Source organism: Mobula birostris, chromosome 16, assembly GCF_030028105.1.
Source record: "Mobula birostris isolate sMobBir1 chromosome 16, sMobBir1.hap1, whole genome shotgun sequence".
In the NCBI taxonomy this organism is placed as follows: Eukaryota; Metazoa; Chordata; class Chondrichthyes; order Myliobatiformes; family Myliobatidae; genus Mobula; species Mobula birostris.
The window spans coordinates 10,302,054-10,326,921 of record NC_092385.1 but is presented as its reverse complement, the minus strand read 5'-3'; the positions used below and the strand labels follow the sequence as shown (position 1 = coordinate 10,326,921).

At 42.4% G+C, this 24,868-nt stretch overlaps 1 protein-coding gene across 9 annotated transcripts in view; it reads left to right on the top strand.

Annotated features, from left to right (window-relative positions):
• The window catches only part of hemk1 (HemK methyltransferase family member 1), a 201,545-nt gene that overhangs the window by 157,642 nt on the left and 19,035 nt on the right, over nucleotides 1–24,868 (top strand). For 5 of the 9 annotated variants that reach the window (XR_011889354.1, XR_011889355.1, XR_011889357.1 and 2 more), the window contains 2 exons: nucleotides 6,423–6,536; nucleotides 17,459–17,866. The exons of 1 other annotated variant lie outside the window; for it this stretch is intronic. Coding sequence is in view for 2 of the 8 variants with exons in the window: in XM_072280294.1 (XP_072136395.1) it covers nucleotides 6,423–6,536; nucleotides 13,547–13,586 (154 nt within the window). In the remaining 6 variants the exon portion in view is untranslated. Of the gene's footprint in view, nucleotides 1–6,422; nucleotides 6,537–13,546; nucleotides 14,001–17,458; nucleotides 17,867–24,868 lie in introns of those variants that run through there. 3 more of the 9 variants (XR_011889356.1, XM_072280294.1, XM_072280293.1) reach the window with 3 other exon arrangements.

The following is a 24,868-nucleotide window of genomic DNA, read 5'->3' as shown; positions in this document are numbered from 1 at the left end:
AATCTAAATGTTTTTCTTTAACTGTGAAATTATGTCCTTTGCGGGACTTATTGTCATGCATACACCCACCATCTTAAAGCTCTGGAAACAATCTGTGATGACTTCCCGGCACTGAAATCTAAACATTAGTGGTTTATTATTGTTAATGTAGTTGCCAAGGAGCCTTTCCTATTTCTAAACAGTGGGAAGATCAGTACAACAAATTTACTGTAACATAACAGATTTGGGAAAGTAAACTCAAATTAACCTATCTATGATGTCACACAGCAGGAAGGTTAAATGCACTGAATCTGTAACAGCTTCCTAATCACTTCTGGTCAATCTGTTCTCCAACCTCGTGCGATATTTCTGAAGTATCTCCTGATCGTCTGATGCCCTTGGTATCTATCATCTCCATCTTGAATCTTCTCAGCAACTGAGTCCCAACAAAAGTTGACTGCCCTTTTGTGAAGGATTGTCTCCTCTCATTCATGGTCCCACGTGAACAGAACAGGCCCTTCAGCACACAGTGTCCATGTGGAGCATAATACCAAATTAAGCTAATCCCCTCTGGCACCCATGATCCATATCACTCCATTCCCTGTCTCTTAAATGCTACTGTCTCTTGTTCTGGGCACCTATCACTCTTTGTGTAAAGGAATGTTGTGTTGGTTGATTATAGCCACATGTACTAAGATACAGCGAAAAGCTTGTAAACTGTTCATACAGATCAGATCATTACACTGAGGTAAGATAAAACAATAACAATGCAGGATAAAGGATACAGAGAAAGTGCTGTGGAGGTAAACAATAAAATGCAAGATCATAACGAGGTCAAGAGTCTTATCGTACAAGAGGTCCTGATAACTGTGAGATAGAAGCTGTCCTTGAACCTGGTGGTCCGTGCTTTCAGGCTTCTGTATCTTCAGACCGCTGGGGGAGGGGAGAAGAGAGAATGTCCGGGGTGGGTGAGGATTTTGATTATGCTGGCTGCCTTAATATTCAGGTGGTGAAAATTATAGGTAGAGCCCATCGAGCAGAGGCTGGTTCCCATGATGTGCCGAGCTGAGCCCACAGTTCTCTGCAAATTCTTGTGGCCAAGGGCAGAAGAATTGCCGTACTGAGCTGTATGTATCCAGACAGATTGCGCTGTATGGTGAAAGTGTAACTATTAAAGTGGCCACTGAGTGTACACTTCTTTTTGTAATTTATAGTCTGTTTTCACATTTTGCACAGTACTGCTGCCACAAAGCAACAAATCTCACGATATACGTCAGTGATAATAAGCTCGATTCTGATTCACTCCCCCTGCATTGCTGAATTAATAAAAGAAATAAGCAGCTAGCTTCCTCTGTGGTCTCCTAGGAAAAGGCTGTAGCCAACAGGATGAAATCATTTAGGCAGATCTGTGATTGGAAACCATCTCTTGGCCTCTTGAATGGACGTTGAATGACTCATTAAATTGGTAAATGTGGAGCTATCCTTAAAGTAACCTCACTCTGGGCTGAGTATTCGGGTGTGAAATGAGAAAAGCAAGCTGTAATTTTAGATGCACAAGCCCATATGACCATAAAACATAGGAAGAGAATTGGGCTATTGGGCCGATCATGTCTGCTCTGCCATACCATCGTGGCAGTTTAATTATCCCTCTCAATCCTATTCTCCCACCCTCTCCCCGTAACCTCTGATGCCCTTATTAATGAAGAGTCTATTAACCTGTGCTTTAAATATACCCAAGGAGTTGACCTCCACAGCCATCAATGGCAATGAATTCCACAGATTCACCACCCTCTGGCTAAAGAATTCCTCCTCATCTCTGTTTTAAAGGAATGCCCTTCTATTCTGAGGGTGTGTTCTCGGGCCCTAGACTCTCTTCTCCACCCCACCCTCCCCCCGTGGGAAATATCCTCTCCATTAAATCACATCATAATTGATTTATTTATATATTGAGATAGAGCGCAGAATAGGCCCCTCCAGCCCTTCGAGCCATGCTGCCTTTTCTCCTTTTTAAATTGGCCTGATTGTTTCTATGAAATGCCAAATTCCTTTTACATAAACAAATAGAGGAGACAATTTAATGTTCTCCCGTTCCATTAGATGTCCACCTATTAAGATGGTTTATTTTCTTTATTGAAAAAAATATTTGCTAGATATGCAGCTAAGTAGAATTCAATGTTATACACTTAATGTTCCTTTCCCAAGGAATGTTATGATTGGATGGGGATATCTGTCACTATGTAGAAACTATTGCCACACAATCTTCATGTCCAATCACATTTAATGATTTTTTTCTTACAACCTAAGTCAATGCAGAATCTATCTCTGAAGCTGTATCTTTCTGCTATTATAATTGTTCTAGCTTTATTTTGAATATGCAAAAAGCTGTGAAAGAACATAAGACCAATCAGTGCTAGAGGATTCATGAAATACACTCAGTGGCCACTTTATTAGGTAAATAGTCATAGTCATAGTCATACTTTATTGATCCCGGGGGAAATTGGTTTTCGTTACAGTTGCACCATAAATAATAAATAGTAATAAAACCATAAATAGTTAAATAGTAATATGTAAGTTATGCCAGTAAATTATGAAATAAGTCCAGGACCAGCCTATTGGCTCAGGATGTCTGACCCTCCAAGGGAGGAGTTGTAAAGTTTGATGACCACAGGCAGGAATGACTTCCTATGACGCTCTGTGCTGCATCTCGGTGGAATGAGTCTCTGGCTGAATGTACTCCTGTGCCCACCCAGTACATTATGTAGTGGATGGGAGACATTGACCAAGATGGCATGCAACTTAGACAGTATCCTCTTTTCAGACACCACCGTGAGAGAGTCCAGTTCCATCCCCACAACATCACTAGCTTTACGAATGAGTTTGTTGATTCTGTTGGTGTCTGCTACCCTCAGCCTACTGCCCCAGCACACAACAGCAAACATGATAGCACTGGCCACCACAGACTCGTAGAACATCCTCAGCATCGTCCGGCAGATGTTAAAGGACCTTTAACGTCTGGTAAAGGAGTGGAACCCAGTGTGATCTTCTGCTGCTGTAGCCCATCCACGTTGAGGTTTGATGTGTTGAACATTCAGAGATGCTCTTCCACACACCGCTGTTGTAACACGTCATTATCTGAGTTACTGTCGCCTTCCTGTCAGCTTGAACATTCTCCTCTGCCCACTCTTCATTCGCAAGGCATTTTTGCCCAGCAAACTGTAAACTCTAGAGACTGTTGTTTGTGAAAATCCCAGGTGATAAGCAGACTGGGACCAACAGTCATTCCACGGTCAGAGTTACTTAGCTCACATTTCTCCTCCATTCTGATGTTTGGTTTGAACAACAACTAAACCTCTTGACCGTGCCTGCATGCTTATATGCATTGAGTTGCTGCCACATGATTGGCTGATTAGATATTTACATTAACGAGCAGATGTACCTAATTAAGTGTATAAGTGTATTTATCTGAGCTTTTTTATTTGAATATGCCAGTAAGGCTGTGGGTCTACACAAAGCTAATCAATGCTAGGGATTTCATGAAATAGATTGCCAGAATCTCCTCGGTGGTAGATCAGGAAAGTCAAGTTGCGCTTATTGTCACGTGCACAATTATGGTGAGGTGCACCATAGAAAAACTTCCTTGTAGCAGAATCACAGGTACATTATAGAATGTAAATTACACAAGATCAAAAGAACTGTGAAAAGGCAGTGTAAAAGAAAAGACAAGTCCATGGCCGTGCAAGAGGAGGTCTGCATTGTTCTGTTGCTGATTAGGGTTGTGCTGGTCATTTCAAGACCCTGATTATAGGAAAGTAGCCGTTCCTGAACCTGGTTCTGTGGGACTTCAGACTTCTGTACCTCCTGCCTAATAGTAGCAATGGGAAGAGGGCACGATGGTGGGAATCCTTGATAACAGATGCCATCTTCTTGAGGCAGCGTCTCCTGTAGATGCTGTCAGTGGTAGGGAGGGCTTTGCCTGTGATGAACTCGGCTCAATCCACTATGTGCAGCCTCTTGTGATCCTCTGCATTGGCGTTGCCATACCAGGCCATAATGCAACCGGTCTGGATATTTTCAACAGTGCATCTGTAGAAATTTGTTAGGATACTTGGTGCTAACCAAATCTTAAGCTTCAAGTGCACACTGGATTTCATATCGGTTGGGGAGGTATATAAAGACAAAGCACTGAATCTCTAAAACAGCAGTAAAACTGTGTGCAGTTTCTATGGAAAGTAGAGGGACTGGCACGCCCTTCTTGCGGTTGCCTCCGTCTGCTAGATAGGTCATCGGAAATGTTAATGCCCAGGAATTTGAAGCTGCCTACTCTCCCCACCCCTGAGCCACCAGTGTCAGTAGGTTGAATGAGCTGCCTGAGAACGTGGTTGAGGCAGGTACATTAATAACATTTAAAATGTATTTGGAAATGTACATGGAGAGGAAAGGTTTAGAGCAGGGGTTCCCAACCTGGGGCTCATGGACCCCTCAGTTAATGGTAAGGGACCGTGGCATTGAAAAAGTTGGAAACACCTGATTTAGAGGAATATGGGCCAAACACAGGCAAATGGAACAAGCTTCAGTGGCATCTTGTTCAGCATGGACCAGATGGGATGAAGGGCCTGTTTCTGTGCTTTATAACTCTTATAAAGGTGAACTTTAGCAAATTTCTACACGTGGACAGTGGAGAGCATTTTGACTGGGTTGCAACACCATCTGGTATGGAGGCACTAATACACAGGATTGAAAAAAGCTGCAGAGGATTGTAAACTCAGCCAGCTCCATCATGGCACTAGCCTGCCCACCATTGAGGATATCTGCAAAAGGCAATGCCTCAAAAAAGGTGACATCCTTTACTAAGGACACTTGACATCCAGCCTATGTCCTTTTCTCATTCCTACCATCAGGGAGCAGGTACAGGGGTCAGAAGTCACACATTCAACATTTTAGGAACAGCTTTTTCCCTTCCAACATCAGATTTCTGAATGGTCCATGAACACTGCCCCACTATTTTGCTCGCTTTTTAGACTATCTATTTTTATATACCTTTCTTTGTAACATAGCATTTTTTTATGTATTGCACTGTACTGTTGACACAAAACAACAAATTCCACGATATATGTCAAAGAGTTCAGATATGGCTCTAGGGATAGAGTCCCAGAAGCAGGTCAATAGTTCGTTGACTTTAATGAGAACTTTTGCAGAATTTAAAGAAAAAGAAAACAATAAGCGCTAGGCCAACAGAGCTTTAACTAAAACTCTCAAACTGAAAGTTAATGCCAACACTCTGGCTGGAAGCAATAACTAATATTAAATGAATACCGCCCCTTGACAGCATCAGCCGAAGTGGTATGCTTCTTTCCCAGACAAGAGAAGGCGGGGCAAGCAGAGAGAGCAGACGTTTCTGTCCTTTTGGTCAAGTCTAGAACGAAAAGAAGGGAGTTAAATACCAGCATAATGGAACACTAGTTAGCTGGAACGTGCATACTCACGAGCGCGATTGTCGAACCTGTTATGCAGCTTGCCTGCGCATGCATGTAGACCCTGTAGTAGAGTCTATGGTTGTGACAATATATGTCAGCATTTATACTGTACCTACTATTGATTTTGATTCTGAAAACTATGTGTTCTGGCTGTTGCTCAACACTGCTTGTGAGATTTCCTACTTGGGCTTTGACTGCTGTGTGTGGAATGCTATATTTTAAAAGTACATCATTATAATTTGCTCTGAGGAACTGGCAATACAAATTAAGTTATTTTAATTCTCTCCCCAAATTTGTTACATAGTTATGCTTTATGTCCCAGGATACCAGAGTATTGGAAGCAAATATTTGAGGTCCTATCGAAGGTCTAAAGGTTCAGATAATACCAGACCCCATTTTAATAATTTTTGGAACTTCTGCGAGGGCAAATAAGTTCCAGGCTACCCAGCAACAACTCCTGACCTATGGCATACTTAATGGAAAGAAACTCACACTGATATTCTGGAAAAAGGAGGAAAATCTCATCACTCAGACAGTGGCTGGCTGTATTAATAGATACTCTGCATCTTGAGAGGATAAGATACGTTATCAAGGACAGACTCAAGGAATTTGAAAAAATCTGGCAACCGTCACTGTTGTATTTAGAAGAGACCGACAGCTGAACTAAGCGTGGGGGGGGGTGGGTGGGTAGGACCTAAACAGCACATACTGGAGGGGCGAGGGGAGGGTAGGGCTGGGAAGGGGAAAGGAGATGGGGTGGTAGGGTTTCCTTTGCTATTTGCTTGTTTACTAAAATCATTTGATTTTCATTATGTTATAAGAAAGAAAAGGAAAAAGAAGCATTGTACTCTCGGACGTTGTTGGTTGTGGTTAAGCTGATGTTGCTTCACAATAAAAACATTTGAAACAATTCTTTCCCTGGAAATCCTCGTTCTGTTGACCTCACATCAAGCTGCTTCTTTACTCCAGGAAGGTTTTCCTTGAGGTCGATCCCAGGCATCCTGTGATGATTGAAAATTGGCTTCAGGAATGTCCCAGGCTGCAGCTCAGCTACCTAGCCACTCACCAGGACCTCTACGGAAAGTAAGCATCACTTTTGTTTTGTTAAATTAGCCTATTTAGAATCCACCAAATAACTAACCGCTAGAAAATGCTAAATGAGTCACATAGACCAACAGGTATGTCTATGGAGAGCAAAGTCCTGAAGAAGGGACTTAGCCTGAAACATTGACTGTGTGTTCATTGCCATCGATGCTGCCTGAACTGCTGAGTTTCTCCAACATTTCTGTGTGTGTTGCAATGGGGAGCAATGGTCAGGTTTGGACATGACGTGACTTTGAGAAGAATGTGAATAATTAAGGTGGTCATTATCATCATTATGTGTCATGTCGTATGTGGTGGGCACTCATGGTCTTGTGACCATGATTGTTCTTGGCAAAACAAGGTGGTATGTTTCTTGAAAAAAATAGAATTATGCATGAACAGAGTGGTGTGCGGGATCACATTTCTGAAGTTCAAAGTAAATTTATTATCAAAATATATATTCGTCACCATATACTACCCTGAGATTTGCTTTCTTGTAGGTATTCACAGTAGCAGACATCCCACCTCTCCCGGAAGTTCCGGGAGTCTCCCGCATATTAATAGTGGCTCCCTGATGCCCGCAAATTATATAAAATGTCCCGGAAATCAATTTTTTTGAGAGAGAGAGAGAGCGAGTGAGAGAGAGAAGGCGAACAAGCGCGAGAGAGAGGGAGAGCAAGTGCGAGAGAGACCACGAGAGAGAGAGAGAGCGCGACCGCAAGAGAGAGACCGAGCGTGAGAGAGAGCGAGCGTGAGGGAGAGAGAGCAGTGCGAGAGAGGGAGAGAGCGTGACTGCGAGAGAGATAGAGCGCGCGAGAGAGTGCGACCACGAGAGACAGAGAGAGAGAGAGCGCGAGCGCAAGAGAGACCACGAGAGACAGCGAGTGCGCGCCATGGCAGGGTGTTCCAAAAAAAGAAAATATAAAACGTACATCACCCCAGACCACCCTAAAGTGTACCCCTGCCTAATAGGGGTCAAAAATAATAACAGTGTTGCTCGCTGCACTGTTTGCAACAGTGACTTTTCTATTGCCCATGGTGGGTTAAGACTGTAAAAGACATGTTGAGGTGAGTTTAACAGGTGTCATTCGTTCACTAGCATAGCTAACGTTATTTAAACCTGTTGGCTAGCTGCTAAGGAGCTACTCTATTGCAGGCATCCCACCTCTCCCGGAAGTTCTGGTAGCAAATTGATGGTGCTACCTCCCTGAAATGAGTTTTTGCAGGGTGGGATATCTGCAGTAGGTACAAAGAAATATAGCAGAATCGATGAAAAATTACACACAAAGACTGACATATACCCAAGGTGCAAAAGAAGACAAACAAATAAACAAACAAACAAATACATACATAATACTGAGAATATGAGCTGCAGAGTCCCTGAAAGTGAGACCATAGGTTATGTTCAGTGATGAGGTGAGTGAAGTTATGCACGCAGGTTTAGGAACCTGATTGTTGAGGGTTTAAAACTGTTGTACTGCTTCTTTCCTGATGGCAGCAGCGAGGAGAGCATGGCTAGGATGGCGGGGTCCTCGATGATGGATGTTGCTTTCTTGTGGCTGCAGTGCTCTGTGTAGTTGTGCTCAATTTCAAGGCAATAGAAGGATCTGTTCAAGTGGTGAACAGTATTATAAAAGTCAATGCCAGTGGTTTTCTTAGCATCAGTTATACACTGAATCTCCGTAAAACGTAAGTGAGACTGCAGTTTTTAGCTGGGAGAAGGGGAAGTTCATTTCTTAAGTAGAGAGCTGAATTCACAAGAAAGCAGTAGTGGGAACTTATGTGTGAGAGTGGCACATTGATACTTACGTCTGAAATAAATGCAGAAAATGGTAAAAGCATAAACACAAACGATTCTGCAGATGCTGGAAATCTCAAGTAACACGCACAAAATTTTGGAGGAACTCAACAGGTCAGGCAGCATCTATGGAGGGGAATGAACAGTTGATGTTTTGAGCTGAGATTCTTCGACAAGACTGAAAGGGAATGGGTCAAAAGCCAGAAAAAGAAAGTGGGGAGATGGGGAGGGAGTACATGCTGACAGGTGATGGGTGAGACCGCGTGAGGGGGAAAGTTGCATGGGTAGGGAGAAGGAGAATGAAGTAAGAAGCTGGGAGGTGATGGGTGGGAAGAGGTGAAGGTCTGAAGAGAAAGGAATCTGTTAGGAGAGGACAGTGGGCTATGGAAAAAAGGGAAGGTGGAGGGGCAGCAGAGGGAGGTGATGGGCAGGTGAGAAGAAGGAAAGGAGTGAGAGGGTAACCAGAATGAGGAAGGGGGGAGAAATCACCAGAAGTTAGAGAAATCGATGTTCTTGCCATCAGGTTGGAAGCTTCCCAGAAGGAATATAAGGTGTTGCTCCTCCAACATGATTGCGGCCTCATTGTGCCAGTAGAAGAGGCCATATACTGACATGCTGGAAGGAGAATGGGAAGTCGAATTGAAATGGGTGGTCACCAGGAACTCCTGCCTATTGTGGGAGACAGAACTGAAGCAAAAGAGAGGGAGTATAAGATTAGTTGTGGGAGATCCAGAACATAGAACAGTACAGCCACAAGACAGACCCTCCAGCCTACAATGTCTCTGTAAGCCACAATGTCCAGATAAAATAAACAAGGAAAAAGAAACCAGGGGCCCATGGGCCAGTCCTCATCGGAGGATCAGTGGCGAAGAGGGTCAGCAACTTTAAATTCCTCAGTATTATCATTTAGCAGGGCCTATCCTGGGCCCAGCACTTATGAAGAAAGCATGGCAGCACTTCTACTTCCTTTGGAGCTTGCAAAGATTTGGCATGACACCTAAAACTTTGACAAACTTCTAGAGACATGTGGTGGAGAGTGTATTGACTGGCTGCATCACAACCTGGTATGGAAACACCAGTGCCCTTGAACAGAAGATCCTACAAAAAGTAGTGGACACAGCCCAGTCCATTATGGGTAAAGCCCTCCTCACCATTGAGCATTTTCTAGGAAAGTAGCATCCATTATCAGGGACCCCAAACACCCAGGCCATGCTCCCTTCTTGCTGCTGCCAGCAGGAAGAAGATACAGGAGCCTCAGGGCTCACAGTACCATGTTCAGGATCCGTTACTACCCCTCAACCATCAGCCTCCTGAACCAAAGGGGATAACTTCAACCTCAACCTCCACTTCAACCTCATCATTGAAAAACTCCCACAACCTAGAGACTCACTTTCAAGGACCCTTCACCTCATGTTCTCGATATTTATTGCTTATTTATTTATTTTATTTTATTTCTTTTTGTATTTGCACGGTTTGTTGTCTTCAGCTCACTGGTTGAATACCCAAGTTGGTGTGGTCTTTCATTAATTCTGTTATGGTTATTATTCTGTCATGGATCTATTGTGTATGCCCACTAGAAAATGAATCTCAGGGTTGTATATGGTGGCATATATGTACTTTGATAATAAATTAACTTTGAGCTTTGATCTGCTTGTGTGTGATTCCTATCCCTCCATATTCTGTACGTTAATGTGCCTTTATAAATGTCTCTGTAACAGCGCTATCATATCTGCTTCCACACCACCCCCGCAGTGTATCTCAGGCACCTGCAACTCTCTAACAGTACCAGGAGACGTGTTTTACCTGCATAGTTGTGAAAGTCAAGGCTGGAGACAGCGGTTGAAGCAAAGACCATATCTATATTTTGGATAAGATATCAAAGTAGTGCAGATTTCTCCTCTGCTCTTTATTCATGAAAATGTCTAAAGAAAATATATACTCAAGAATACATTGATAGGATGAGAAGGGTATGGAGGGCTGTGATCCAGGTGCAGATTGATGGGACTAGGGAGAATAATATTTCGGCATGGACTAGATGGGCCAAAGGGCCTGTTTCTATGCTGTAGTGCTCTGTGATTCTAAGAACTGTGCATGAAGTTTGTTCGCTATGTGCAGTGAGGTATGAATTGGGCAATCATGGTCTTTCTACAGAAGTGGTTTGCCATTGTCTTCTTCTGGGCAGTGTCTTTACAAGACGGGTGACCCCGGCCATTATGAATACTATTCAGAGATTGTCTGCCTGGTGTCAGTGATCACATAACCAGGACTTGTGATGTGCACCAGCTGCTCATACGACCATCCACCACCTGCTCCCATGGCTTCACATGACTCTGACCGGTGAGGGGGCTAAGCAGGTGCTGCATCTTGCCCAAGGGTGACCTGCAGGCTAGTGGAGGGAAGGAGCGCCTTACACCTCCTTTGGTAGAGATGCATTGTCACCCTGCCTGGAGTCAAATAGCTTAAAATATGGTGTTTCACTTCCCAAAATAATTATCTAATAATGATATAGTTCCTGGGAATTGTACTCTGGTCTAAATTTCCAACTTGATCACTGTTAGTTTAACAGACATATTTTTGGAAGGTTCCTCCAGCGCTCTCCTGTCCCACACTGCCAGGCCCAGTTAAAACAACCTTTCATCATCTACTATTTATTCATCTATTGAGATCTAACATGAAGTAGAGCTTTCCAGCCCTTCGAGCCACGCTGACCAACAACTCCCGATTTAATCCTGCCTAAATATGGAGCAATTTTGGTTCAGAATGCTGCTGTTGTTCGCTTCAGTTGTTTACATGTTTTTTTTTCTTTCTCTTGCGCATCGAGTGTTGGTCTTTTATTTTTTTTTCTTTAATTGGGTTCTTTCGGGTTTCTTGCTTTGTGGCTACCTGTGAGAAAGAAAATCTCAAGGCTGTGTGTTTTATACATTCTTTGATAATAAATGTACTTGAATCTTAAATCTTGAATCTACAATGACCAATTAACTTGTCAACTGGTACGTCTCTGCACTGTGGGAGGAAACCAGAGCACCCGGAGGAAACCCACACAGTCACGGGGAGAATGTACAAACTCCTTACAGGCAGTAGCGGGAATTGAACCTGAGTCATCTCTCCTGTAAAGCGTTCTGCTAACCACTATGCTACTGTGGTGCCCTATTATTGTTGTGCTGTCAACTAAACAAAACCTGATTATTTCTTTATTTATGCATGATGTTTGTTTTCAATATTCAAGATTGCTTACTGCCATTCTTCAGTGCACAAGTGTAAAAGAACAAAAGTGAGAAAAGAAATCCTATAAAACACAATGCACAAGTAACTGTTCTTTTTAACAATCTGATTGTATGTATAATTAAATCTATATAATTAGATTTTAATCTAATATAAAGTGATGCTAGGTGACGTGTATGTAATGGTGGTGATAGTGGTAGTGTGTGGGTTAATGGGTAGAGGTGTTGATCAGCCTGACGGCTTGGAGGAAGTGACTGTTTTTGAGTCTAGTGCTCCTGGCGTCGATGCTACATAGACTCTTCCCTGATCCGTAAGCTGTGAGGGTGGGATTCTTCATGATATTGCTGGTCTTTTTCCAGCACCCTTCTACACATGTATTGGTTTTCTGTCGATTGTTGCTTGCGCCGTCTCCAGAATGAGAATCATGAATTCTTTTCAGATGCCAGGCTACTCTAGGGGCCTTTCAATTCTTTCCCTAAATGTGTTCCTGCAGTCAGCACAACGTCAGAACCACTCAGGCTAAAGCTCTGCATTCCCATCTTGCTTGAGTCTTCGTGTTCTGACCTGTGTTTTCGTACTGTGGATTTCAGCTTTTGGATTACTCCCTTGGATTTGGTTGCCCTGGATCACTTCTGTAAATACACTGCCTGTGCCTCCCTTGTCCTTTTCCCATCGCAAACAATGCATGATACTGAGGGTGGACTTGTTTTTATTTTGCTTCCCCAACACCCCTAGACTAGAGCCAACAAGAGGACATAACAATCCCTGTCAACCCCATTCTCCTGCCTTCTCCCCATAATCTTGGATGCCCTTACTAATCAAGAACCAGTCAAACTCCATTTTAAATATACCCAATGCTTGGCCTCAACAGCCATTTGTGGCAATAAGTTTCACAGATTCACCACCCCTTGGCTGAAGAAATTCCTCTTCATCTCTGTTCTAAAGGGACGTCCCTCTATTCTGAGACTGTGCCATCTGGTCCTAGACACTCTTGCAAACATCCATTGTACATCTGTTGTATCTACACCTTTCAATATTTGATAGGTTTCACTGAGGCCTTCTTCCCCCATTCTTCTAAACTCCAGCAAGTACAAGTCATATGATCATTCTCGTCAATCTCATTGGGATCTTCACCAATGTTAGCTCATCCTTTCTTACGTACGGGGCCCAAAACTGCTCACAGTACTCCAAATGTAGTCTGACCAATACCTCAGAAAGTGTCAGTTCTACATCCTTCAAAGTTGTTGGTGAACGCAGCAGGCCAGGCAGCATCTCTAGGAAGAGGTACAGTCGACGTTTCAGGCCGAGACCCTTCATCAGGACATCCTGACGAAGTGTCTCGGCCTGAAACGTTGACTGTACCTCTTCCTAGAGATGCTGCCTGGCCTGCGTTCACCAGCAACTTTGATGTGTGTTGCTTGAATTTCCAGCATCTGCAGAATTCCTCGTGTTTGAGTATTACATCCTTGCTTTTATATTCTAATTCTCTTGAAATGAATGCTAACATTACCTTTGTCTTTCTTGCTACCAACTCAATTAGCAAATTAACCTTTAGAATTCCCAAGTCCCTTTCCGTCTCCGATTTCTGAATTGTGCTTTGAAGTATCCAAAGTTTGTTTTTTTAACCAAGCTTTTGTTCAGTCACTTTTCATTGAATAACACCCCTATAAAGCATTTTGAAGCATTTCCTGTGATAGAAACAAAATTTCAATGACAGTTAATTTTAGAATGTAGAGCAAAAAAAAACGCTGGATCAATTCAACAGTTCATGCAGCATCTATGAAGGTACTGCAAAGTAAAGCCTTTCCAGAGCACAGAACACCCTCACTGAGCCTTCGGGAGAGGACGTTAATTTACAACCATGCAAAAGAATTACCTCAATACATCAGATCATGGGTAAGGGAATGAAAAATACCTGGAATTGGTGTTGTTTGTTAATGACATGGAAATATCTCGTGGTAATTCACAAATGTCTTTATTTGCATTGCAGGCCACGTTTCTGTGTACTGCAGAAGAAGTTATTACATTGAAGGGCCAAGACCTTACCTCCTCCAGAGAGCAAGATTAGTTATGCAGTTGCCTGCTGGGTTTTTTGCCTTGAATTGCTGTCACATGATTGATTGATTAGATATTTGTATTAATAAGCAGGTGTACAAGTGTACCTAATAAAATGGCCACTGAATGTATGTCACCATATACTACCTTGAGATTCCTTTTCATGCAGGCAATGACAGGAAAATAAAGAAATACAACTGAATTTATGAAAAAAAATATACATTAATAAATACATTGGTTTCCGATTCATTGGGACAGCCGCTTATTTGGCACAATTCTTACGGAACAAAAACCAATCGAGAAAATAGTTGGGATTCCCATTCATTTGGGACACTATGCCACTTAATTGGGACAGGAGACTGTTGGTGAACTTTTTCTAACTAGTATCAGACACGTGCACTTGTGTGGCCACTAGACACTATATCACGCTTAGAGCAAGCAGGTTTTAAATAGCGTCAGTTGCGCGTGTTTGTGTTCAAAAACCAGTGACTTAGCTATAAGCTCCAACTCAATATAGAATACATCTCAACTTGTATACATATACTATATGTACAGTATACTACATAATACAACTATATTGACATCCACAGCATAGTAAATTTTTAAATTATCCCATTCAGTCCCAAAGATTTAATTGCTGTGGAGGCTTTCTTACTCTTGTGGGATTACGTCCTTCCTGACAAGGGGGTAACTGTGCTTGGCAGGTGAAACTTGTGGCTGTGAAAAGATCTCCAGTTCTGGCACCTCCTCCGTAGTGGTTGTAGGAGTTGACTCCAAGACTGCAAGAAGTGGTTCTGATGGCTCTGGACTCCTTTCTTCCCCTTTTCCTTCTTCTAGTTCAGACATCTTCATCTTTGTTCACTGGAGTATTCTCTTATTAATCCTTCTATTGTTCCCTTAACGAACTGATCTCTCCTGTTTTCCTCATTCACAACATCATCTGACGAATCCTCTGTTGTTGTATCTCAATTGACTCCTTTTTTTTCGGCCTTCCATTCATCGAGCTGGACTTTGGTCTTCGCATCTACTTGAAGACCCTCTCCCACCAGGCTTGTATGGAAACTTGGCTCATTGCCGGCCCCGCTAAACAGCCACTGGACTCAACGGAGGGAGGGCCACCTTTCATAAACAATATACATCTAGGGTCAATGTGATTTGGGATTCAGCCAAACAGGAACATCGTGATGTTCCGATTAAAGAAACCTTGATTTGGGCTAATGCTGTGTAAATACTGCCCATACACAATAATCGGTCGGCACAAAATAACAGATCATACACCCATAAAATTATATAGAAAGCCTATTTACAAATTTCAGCTTTATCGAACAGTTAGTAAGGAAAAGAAAAGGAGAAAAATAAAGTTGGAGCTCATTTGGAGTCATCTTTAACTCACGCGCTGAATTTTCATCACCAATCACTGGTAGAACCTCCCACCTTGGGGTCCTTTGACTCACGAAGCACTTCTTCCAATTGCATCTTCCCGTGAGATCGAATCCTACGGCCGTTTCTCCTGATCTTCTCCATTCCCCATCTCCCACCAAAAAGAACACGAACTCCACCAGTGTCAATCACAAATCTCCCCCCATCCAGCTTTCTCTAGAACCTTATCCCATTTCCACCATCCTGATTGGTTGACACAACATTCTTAAGCTGAACGTCACAGCCTCTTATCTTGACCCAAAACCCAAACATTCTATCAGCAAGACACACTGCTTCTACAGAAAGCTACTAAATAAAATACCCTACAGGATTAATAGTAAAAATCTTAAACAGGGTATTACATACTTTTACAAGCAGCTTTTAGTCTCCAACTTGAAGTTCATGCACTAACCTTAGTTCACGCAGAGTAGATTCTGGTTCTTTATACTCACAAAAGCCAAATGTTTGCAACTTTCCTGAAGCTCCTTGAATTCTTTTCCATCCTAAAACCAAGCCACATTTTGCAAGTAACCACCTGATTAACATATTGGGAGCTTTCTCAGATATGTTGCCTTCAAAAACTGTTGTAGTTGGATCACTTTCATAACTCCTCCGAGTAGCATGGTCCTTTTTTGGTCCATGCTTTCCAACCAACACCACAGAGGTTGGCACCCTCACCTGTTAGTACTCTGTTGGGCAACAGTTCTCGATGTACAACATAGAGATAGTTGTGGCATCATCCAGTACCTTCCTCAATTCACTTTCAGTTGATATCTATACAGGCATGCAAATAGTGGACTGGATCTCCAATCAAGTTGTAGTTGTCTCAGCCTCATGCCTCACATGCCACCACAACGCTGGCCATCTTGTTTTTACCACATACAAGCCCAATGTGGCTTGTTAGTTTTGTATTTCACTGTTGTGAATGTTGTTCCCATGAGAGTTATCTTTTCTCCAGTATAAGTTCTTAGTTGGTTATCTGCAGGCTTCAGTTTAATATCTTTGAAATGCCATTCAAACTCATTTTGTGGAATGACTGAAACAGCTGACCCAGTGTCCAATTCCATTTTCATTAATTTGCCATTCACTTCTGGCGTAAGGCATATTACTAGTCTATTGTTAGCTTTCACTTTGTAAACCTCAAGGCTACCGAGTCCTGTGTAATTCTCGTCATTATCAGACTTTTTATAACAGCATGCAGATCAGACCTCTTTTTGAAACCGCAACCTGACTTTTGAGCTTTTTCTCTTTCCTGTACAGTATTAGTTTTTGTCTGTCCAACATTCTCTTTGTATGTGTTCTACTTTGTTGCATTTTGTGCAAGTTTCACCTTTAAACCTGCATTGGTCTGGTGTATGTAAACCCCTGCCACACGGTAACACATTTTGCTTGGCCAGGCCGGTTTCTGTTTTGACATTACAATTTTGTTCATGTTCACTTTCATTCCTGACAGCATTCAATTATGTCTCTGACTGTTTCCATTAATACAGCTATTTCAACTGCTCTTTTAACTGCAAGTTATAATTCCATTCGGAGCCATTTTTGAATCTTTTCTTATAAGATACTACAGACTAAATGATCTCATTAAGCCCATCATTGAACTGACAATGCTCAAACAATTCTTTCAATACAGCCATGTATGCTGAAATGGATTTCCTTCCCTTCGATTCTGCTTATGAAATCTAAAGTGTTCTACAATGAACAACAGCTTTGGGTCTAAGTGTTCCTACATTACTTTTACAGTATCAGCAAAACTCACTTCGCCTGGTTTGGTTGGAGCAGTTACATTTCTAAGTGGACTGTATGCCTTTAAATCCAAAGCACTCATCAAATCTGGTAATTTCTCCTCATTGTTTAATTCATTTGCTTTAAAATACTGTTCAATCCATTCAGTATACAAAATCCATTTACCTGTTGTGTAATCAAACACATCACTCTTCCTAATGTAGACAGCCATTTCTGCTCTTTTTTATGATAGTTATGTTTGAGAACCCGTGAATTCTTGTTTTCTGCCTTTTTTAACTGAACTATCTCTGCCCATGCTGTGCTGTTTTTTTTATTCAACTGGTTCTCTTGTTTTTTAACTCAGACATCTCTCTATACTTTTTTTTTAATTTGAACGTCTCACTGCACTTCACTGAACCACCACAGGGTTCATTTTAAAAATACCTTGCCACCACTGTTATGCTTTGTAACTCCAATGCATTAAACTAAATAAAAGGAAAACAAGAGAGCCAAGAGACGCGAATCTTAGTTTGTTCTCTACTTTTAGCGAGGCGTGCGCACATCAGATGGTAGCATCATGACATATGCAATTTGCGTATTTTTACATATAACCCATAATGAATTATTCAAACGAACAAGAATGCACAATCAAACAATATATAGTATTTACTGTTTTAAGCAAATGTTTGCTTGCTTGCTTTAGGTCGCATCTGGAAATTCCAGTTGGCGGACAATTTCCCTCCACGCCACTCTGACGTATTGGGAAATCATGTATTCGGCAGATTACAGCAGCGGTTTGCCTTTGCCGACTGCCGGGTGAGTTTAAAGAGATCACCACCTCTTGCAGTGGATGACCAGGACGCCTAAGTGCCTTGTAGTGCTCTTAGCGCTCCACCAATGCCTGCTGGCCTGCCTTCCTGACCATTGGACCATTAATCGGTCTCCTCCGCTCCATCTGCCAGGGCCAGACTTCACACGCCGGGACAGACAGATCCCCTACCTCACCGAGGGTCGAAGACCCGTCTGCTACCCTCACCTGGTTTGGCCCGTCTGCCGAGACGTTTTACCGGGGTGTGGCCACTGCGCGTGCTACAGCTACTTGGAGCCACAGGTGAGAGCTGAGCGCCAGGTGGGGACTAAAGGTGGACGAGCTGCCCTGAAAAGGCCACGGCAGGCCCCCCCACCAGAGGTGCTACCCCTCCCTAGACACCTCATACACACCACGCAAATGTTTCTGAAGTATTAAATACCCAACATAAGCCTCTATCTACATGAAGACTTGTATTTTTTCAGTCAGGCTTAAAAACGACAAACACTGGAAATCCAAAGCAAAACGGAAAATGCTAGAAGCACTCAGCAAGGCAAACAGCTTCCTTGGCACCTGGAGGGTTGTTGGCGGAAGGGAGGACGGGCTCTCTTTCTGCCCTGGCCTTTTCTGCCTTTTTTAACTGAACTGCCTCTGCACATGCTGTTCTGTATTTATTGATTGAGACAGCACGGAATAGGCCCTTCCGGCCCTTCAAGCCGTGTTGCCCGGCAACCCCCTGTTTAACCCTAGACTAATCACGGAACAATTCACAATGACTGATTAACCTACTAACCGGTACATCTTTGGACCATAGGATGAAACAGAGCACCCAGAGAAAACCTACGCATTCCACGGGGAGGATGTACAGACTCCTTACAGATGATGCCAGAATTGAACTCCGAGCTCTGACACCCCAAGCTGTAATAGCGTTGCACTAACCGCTACACCACCGTGGCGCCCTATAGGGCCAACCCAGCCCAGTTATGGTGGAGGAAGAGACAGGTTACCGTAGTAACATACAGCGCAGTACAGGCTCGTCGGCCATGAAGTTGTACCAACTTTTTGACCTACTCCAAGATTAATCTAACTTTTAAAAAAAGTTATCCCTGTAAAAAAAAGTTATATCTTCAATCATCCCTGTAGGAGATCTGAGCAGGCCTAATGGAGGTGGAAACTGTGAGAATGCAGGGTGCATGATGGGAAGAAGTTCAGTCAAGATTGATATATTATTGTCACATGTACAAAGACACCATGAAAAACTTCTGTTGCATACTGTTCATACAGATCAAATCGTAACATCCCTTTGGAACAGAGATGAGGAGGAAATTCCTTAGCCAGAGTGTGGTGAAACAGTTGATGTTTCAGACTGAGAACCGTCGTCAGGACGTCGACTGTACCTCTTCCTATAGATGCTACCTGGCCTGCTGCATTCCACCAGCATTTTGCGTGTGTTGCTTGAATTTCCAGCACCTGCAGATTTCCTTGTGTTTGTGCAAGGTCATAATGAGATAGATTGTGAGGCCAAGAGTCCATCATACCATACAAGAGGTCTGATAACAGTGGAATAGAAGCTGTCCTTAAGCCTAGTGGTATGTGCTTTCAAGCTTTTGTATTTTCTATCTGAGATGAGAGGGGAGAAGAGAGGATATCCGGGGTGGATGGAGTCTGATAATACTGACTGCTTTACCTAGGCAGCAAGAAGTATAGGCAGTCCATCGGGGGGAGGCCGATTCCACTGATGTGCTCAGCTGTGTCCGCAGCTCTCAGCAGTTTCTCTCAGTCATGGGCAGAGCCGTTGCCACACCAAGCTGTGATGCATCCAGCCAGAATCCTTTCTATGGACCTCTAACGATGATTGGCAAGGATGGAATTTCTTTAGCCTCCTGAGTACGTAGAGGCATTGGTGTGCTTTCGTGGCTGTGCTATCTATACGGTTGGACCAGGAATGGCTATTGATGTTCAAGATAGCTGTGGGAGTTAGTGGACTTCAAGTTCAAGTTTCAGTTCATTGTCATTCAACTGTACACATCTATACAGCTAAACAAAACATTCCTCAGCGACCAAACTGGAAAACAGTAAGAAAAATATGCAGGTGAGGAGGTGGTGTCAAGAGATTGTGAGAGTAATTTGGAAACTGCTAGAACGATAGTGAAATTTATACATTCAGTAGAAGTATAGAAAAATACAACGATAGAACTTTCAATATAGAAGAAAAGCTCCATATTTTGGGTACATTCATAGTGGATAGAGTTCCTTAGTTTACACATTCTTGAATCACATATTCATGCCTCTTAATTTTTGGACTCTGCCAATACTTGTACATTGATTCATGTTTTCTAGTCTTGGGGTCCTGAGTTACAAGGAGAGACTGTGTAGACCAATACTTTATTCCCTGGAATAACAGAGATTGAGGAGTGATCTAATAGAGGTCTACAAGATCATGAGAGACATTAACAGGGTGAAAAATGATAGTCTTTTTTCAGGCAAGGAATGCTAAAAATACGAGCTATAGGTTTAAGATTGGAAGTGAGAGATTTAGAAGAGACATCAGGGTAAATTATTCATGTAAAGACCGATGTGTGTTTGGAAAGAGCTTCCAGAAATAGTAGTTAAGGGAGGAAAATTAGTAGTATTTAAAAGCCCTCTAGATAAATACATAAAGAGGAGAGGTTTAGAGAACTATGGACCAAACACAGGCAGGCAGGCCAAGGTCACTGGACATGGGCGAGTTCTACTAAATCTCTATTTCCATGTGTCTATAAGACCATAAGATATAGGAGTATAAATAGGCTATTTTGCCCACCAGATCTGCTCCACCATTTCATCATGGCTGATCCATTTTCCCTCTCAGCCCCAATCTCCTGCCTTCTCCCTGTATCCCTTCATGGCCTGACTAATCAAAAATCTTTCAGCCTCTGTCTTAAATATACCCAATGACTTGGCCTCCAAAGCTGTCTGTGGCAATGAATTTCACAGATTCACCACTCTCCGGCTAAAGAAATTCATCCTCATCACTGTTCTGAAAGGACGCCCTCTATTCTGAAGCCGTGTCCTCTGTCCTTGGACTCCCTAACTATAAGAAACTAAGTTTTCAGAATCAGAATCAGGTTCACTTTTAACAACACTGACATATTGTAAAATTTGTTGTCTTGTGACAACAGTACAGTAAAAGTACATTTTATAAAGCTACAAGTTACCACAAGAAGTATACACAGTCCTGTATTAATCAACGAGGGGCAGAGAGCAAGTCTGTAAATTTGGTGGACACAGGATGTTGGGAACGGCGAGGGTGGAGCGCCACAAAAGGGGGTGTGGGACGGGTGTCAGAGAAGGATTGACAGGGGAAGGGGTGGTGTGGATGCAGACACACCCAGCCCTGAGACACCAGGTAAGGTCATTTGATTCCAAACCATTGGTTTATTTGTCATTACAGAATGTCTCTTGGGTGCTCCCCACTCCCTCCACTCTCCTCTCCCCGGACCCTACTCACTTGCAGTCCACGACAGAAATCCATAATAGAATCAAGTTTATCATCACTCACATATGTCATGAAGTTTGTGGGTTTTTTTACAAGAGCAGTATAGTTCAATACATAAAATTACTCTAATTTTGTGCAAAAGTCTTAGGCACCCTAGCTATATTTAAGGCACCCGTTAGTCTCATGAGACCATGGATTTGCACCTTGGAAGGTTTCCAGGGCGCAGGCCTGGGCAAGGTTGTATGGGAGACCAGCAGTTCCCCATGCTGCAAGTCTCCCCTCTCCACGGCACTGATGTTGTCCAAGGGAAGGGCATTAGGACCCATACAGCTTGGCACCGGTGTCGTTGCAGAGCAATGTGTGGTTAAGTGCCTCAGCCAAGGCTCGAACTAGCGACCTTCAAATCACTAGACGAACACCTTACCCACTTGGCCTGGCTATATACAGTGCCTATAAAAGGTATTCACCCCTCTTGGAAGATTTTATGTTTTGTTGTTTTACAACATTGAATTACAATGGACTTAATTTGGCTTTTTGACACTGATCAACAGAAAAAGAATAGTTTTTGTCAAAGTGAAAACAAATTTCTATAAATTGGTCAGAATTTATTACAATTATTAAACACAAAATAATTGATTGCATAAGTATTCACCCCTTTCAAGTCAGTATTTAGTAGATGCACCTTTGGCAGCAATTACAGCCTTGAGTCTGTGTGGATAGGTTTCTGTCAGCTTTGTACATCTGGACACTGCAATTTTTCCCCATTCTTCTTTACAATCAAGCTCTGTCAGATCACATGGGGATCATAAGCAAACAGCCCTCTTCAAGTCCGGGCACAAATTCTCAATTGGATTGAGGTCTGGACTCTGACTTGTTCTCTCCAAGACATTAAATTTGTTGCTTTTAAAGCTATTCCTGTGTGGCTTTGGCTTTATGCTTGGGGTCATTGTCTTGCTGGAAAACAAATCTTCTCCCACATCGCAGTTGTCTTGCAGACTGCATCAGATTTTCCTCCAGGATTTCCCTGTATTTTGGTGCATTCATTTTACCCTCAATTTTGGTTTCATCAGACAATAGGACCTTCTTCCAGCTGACTTCAGAGTCTCCCACGTACCTTCTGATAAACCCTAGCTGAGATTTCATGTGAGTTTTTTCCAACAGTGGTTTCCTCTTTGCCACTCTCCCATAAAGCTGTGACTGGTGAAGCACCCAGGCAGTAGTTGTGTATGCGCAATCTCTCCCATCTCAGCCATTGAAGCTTGTAACTCATCCAGAGTTGTAATAGGTCTCTTGGTGGCCTCCCTTACTAGTCTCCTTCTTGCACAGTCACTCAGTTTTTGAGGACGGTCTGCTCTAGGCAGATTTACAGCTGTGCCATATTCTTTCCATTTCTTGATGATTGACTTAACTGTACTGCAAGGGATATTCAGTGACTTGGAAATTTTCTTGCATCCATCTCCTGACTTGTGATTTTCAATAACTTTTTTTATGGAGTTGCTTGGAGTGTTCTTTTGTCTTCATGCTGTAGTTTTTGCCAGGATACTGACTCACCAGCAGCTGGACCTTCCAGAAACAGGTATATTTTTACTACAATCAATTTAAACACCTTGATTACACACGATGATCTCCATTTAACTAATTATGTGACTTCTAAAACCAATTGGCTGCACCAGTGATGATTTGGTGTGTCATATTAAAGGGGGTGAATACTTATGCAATCAGTTAGTTTTTATTTTATACTTGTAACTAATATAGCTCACTTTGTAGAGATCTGTTTTCACTTTAACACGAAAGAGTCTTTTTCTGTTGATCAGTGTCAGAAAAAGCCAAATTAAATCCACTGTGATTCAATGTTGTAAAACAATAAAACATGAATACTTTTGGGTGGGGCGTAGTTTTTTTAACAGCACTGTACATGTGGGACTAAGATTTTTGCATATCACTGTATATAATTTTAAAAATGGTTAAATAGATAGTACAAAAGTAGTTCGTATGAGCTGTTCCAAAATTTAGGAGACATAAGGATATGATTCAGAAATGAATCAGTATATGAAATGAGGAACTCGGGCAAAAACCAACTAGCCTGAATGTACAAAGAATGTGGAACTTGTCATCACATGAGATGGTTCAGATGGTTTAAGGAGAAGCTCACTATGCCTTTCCAGGAGAAAGGAATAAAAGTATGTGCTGACAGCATAAAATATCATTGGATGAGCTTCAAGTGTAAGATAAAATTAAAATGGCCACTTTCTGTGCTGTAACTTATGTGAAATTCTGTGTAAATTGGAGATCCTTCAATAAATTTACCAAGTCAAACACAGGGCAGGATGCCTGCTATTAATTCAGGAGTTTATCAAGCTTGTAAAAACGCAAAAGCATTCAGTGAAGTCCTATTTCACATCAAGTGGTTTTCCGTCAGAGGAGTGTTACATGCAGACGTGAAAGCTGGTTAAATTCTTCACCCATGCCTTTCAGGAATGTGCTTTTCATAGACACAGAGTGAGAATTAAAGCTGTGGGAGTTCCTGGCAAGCTTGTTAGTAAAATTGTTGAGTTCTCTTGGGGTAAATGTGAGCCTGGAGTTCAAGAGCTGGCGCCAGAACTCAAGCTTCACTGGAAACTGGCGAGCAAGTGCAAGTTGAGAAGGATCACTTCAATGGATTTAGCTCTGATCATGGACTGTAGCCAACTGAGCACCAAAGTGCTCTGTAAAATCAAATTAACTTGAATAAGATGAGAGGCATTGATCATGTGGATAGTCAGAGGCTTTTTCCCAGGGCTGAAATGGCTGCCACAAGAGGACATAGGTTTAAGGTGCTGGGGAGTAGGTACAGAGGAGATGTCAGGGGTAAGTTTTTTACTTAGAGAGTGGTGAGTGTGTGGAAAGGGCTGCCGGCAACGGTGGTGGAGGCGGATGCGATAGGGTCTTTTAAGAGACTTTTGGATATGTACATGGAGCTTAGAAAAATAGAGGGCTATAGGTAAGCCTAGTAATTTCTAAGGTAGGGACATGTTCAACACAACCTTGTGGGCCGAAGGGCCTGTATTGTGCTGTAGGTTTTCTATGTTTCTATAAGAAGACTGAAAGGGAAGATTAGCTTTATTTGTCACACGTACACTGTAACATACAGTAAAATATGTCGTTTACATCCAATCAAATCTGCGAGGATTGTGAGGGGCAGCCCGCGAGTGTCGCCATGCTTCAGGCACCAACATAGCATGCCCGCAACTTACTAACACATACACCTTCAGAAAGTAGGAGAAAACTGGAGAACCCGGAGTAAGCCTTATGCGTTCACAGGAAGAACGTACAAACTCCTTACAGCCAGCGATGCGAATTGAGCCCTGATTTCACAGCTGGCACTGTTAGAGCGATACGCTAACTGCTACACTACCGTTCCGCCCCGGCATCTTCTAAGTCAAACAAAAATTTAAATACACAATTAAAAGTATATATCAAATCAGGAAAAAATGGCTGCTGTGCATGTGATAGCATAAAGCAGAAGTTGAGATTCTCCTCTGAAATTTAGAAGACTACTATTTCTCTAGCATCCTTTCTGAGTTCAGGATGTCTAAAACAAAGTTCAAAATTTAAAGTAAATTTATTTTGGAAGAGTAACTACTTTGAGATTTATCTTCTTGCAGGGGTGGTTGCAGGAAAAATAAAGAAATACGAATAAATCTATGATAAAACAAGCAGAAACAATCACAGACAATCAGTCAATTTGCAAATGAAGACAAACTGCGGACATGAAAATGCACTGAGAATATAAGTTGTAAAGAGTCCCTTGAAAGTGGGTCTCTGGGCTGTACAGTTGTGGTGAGTGA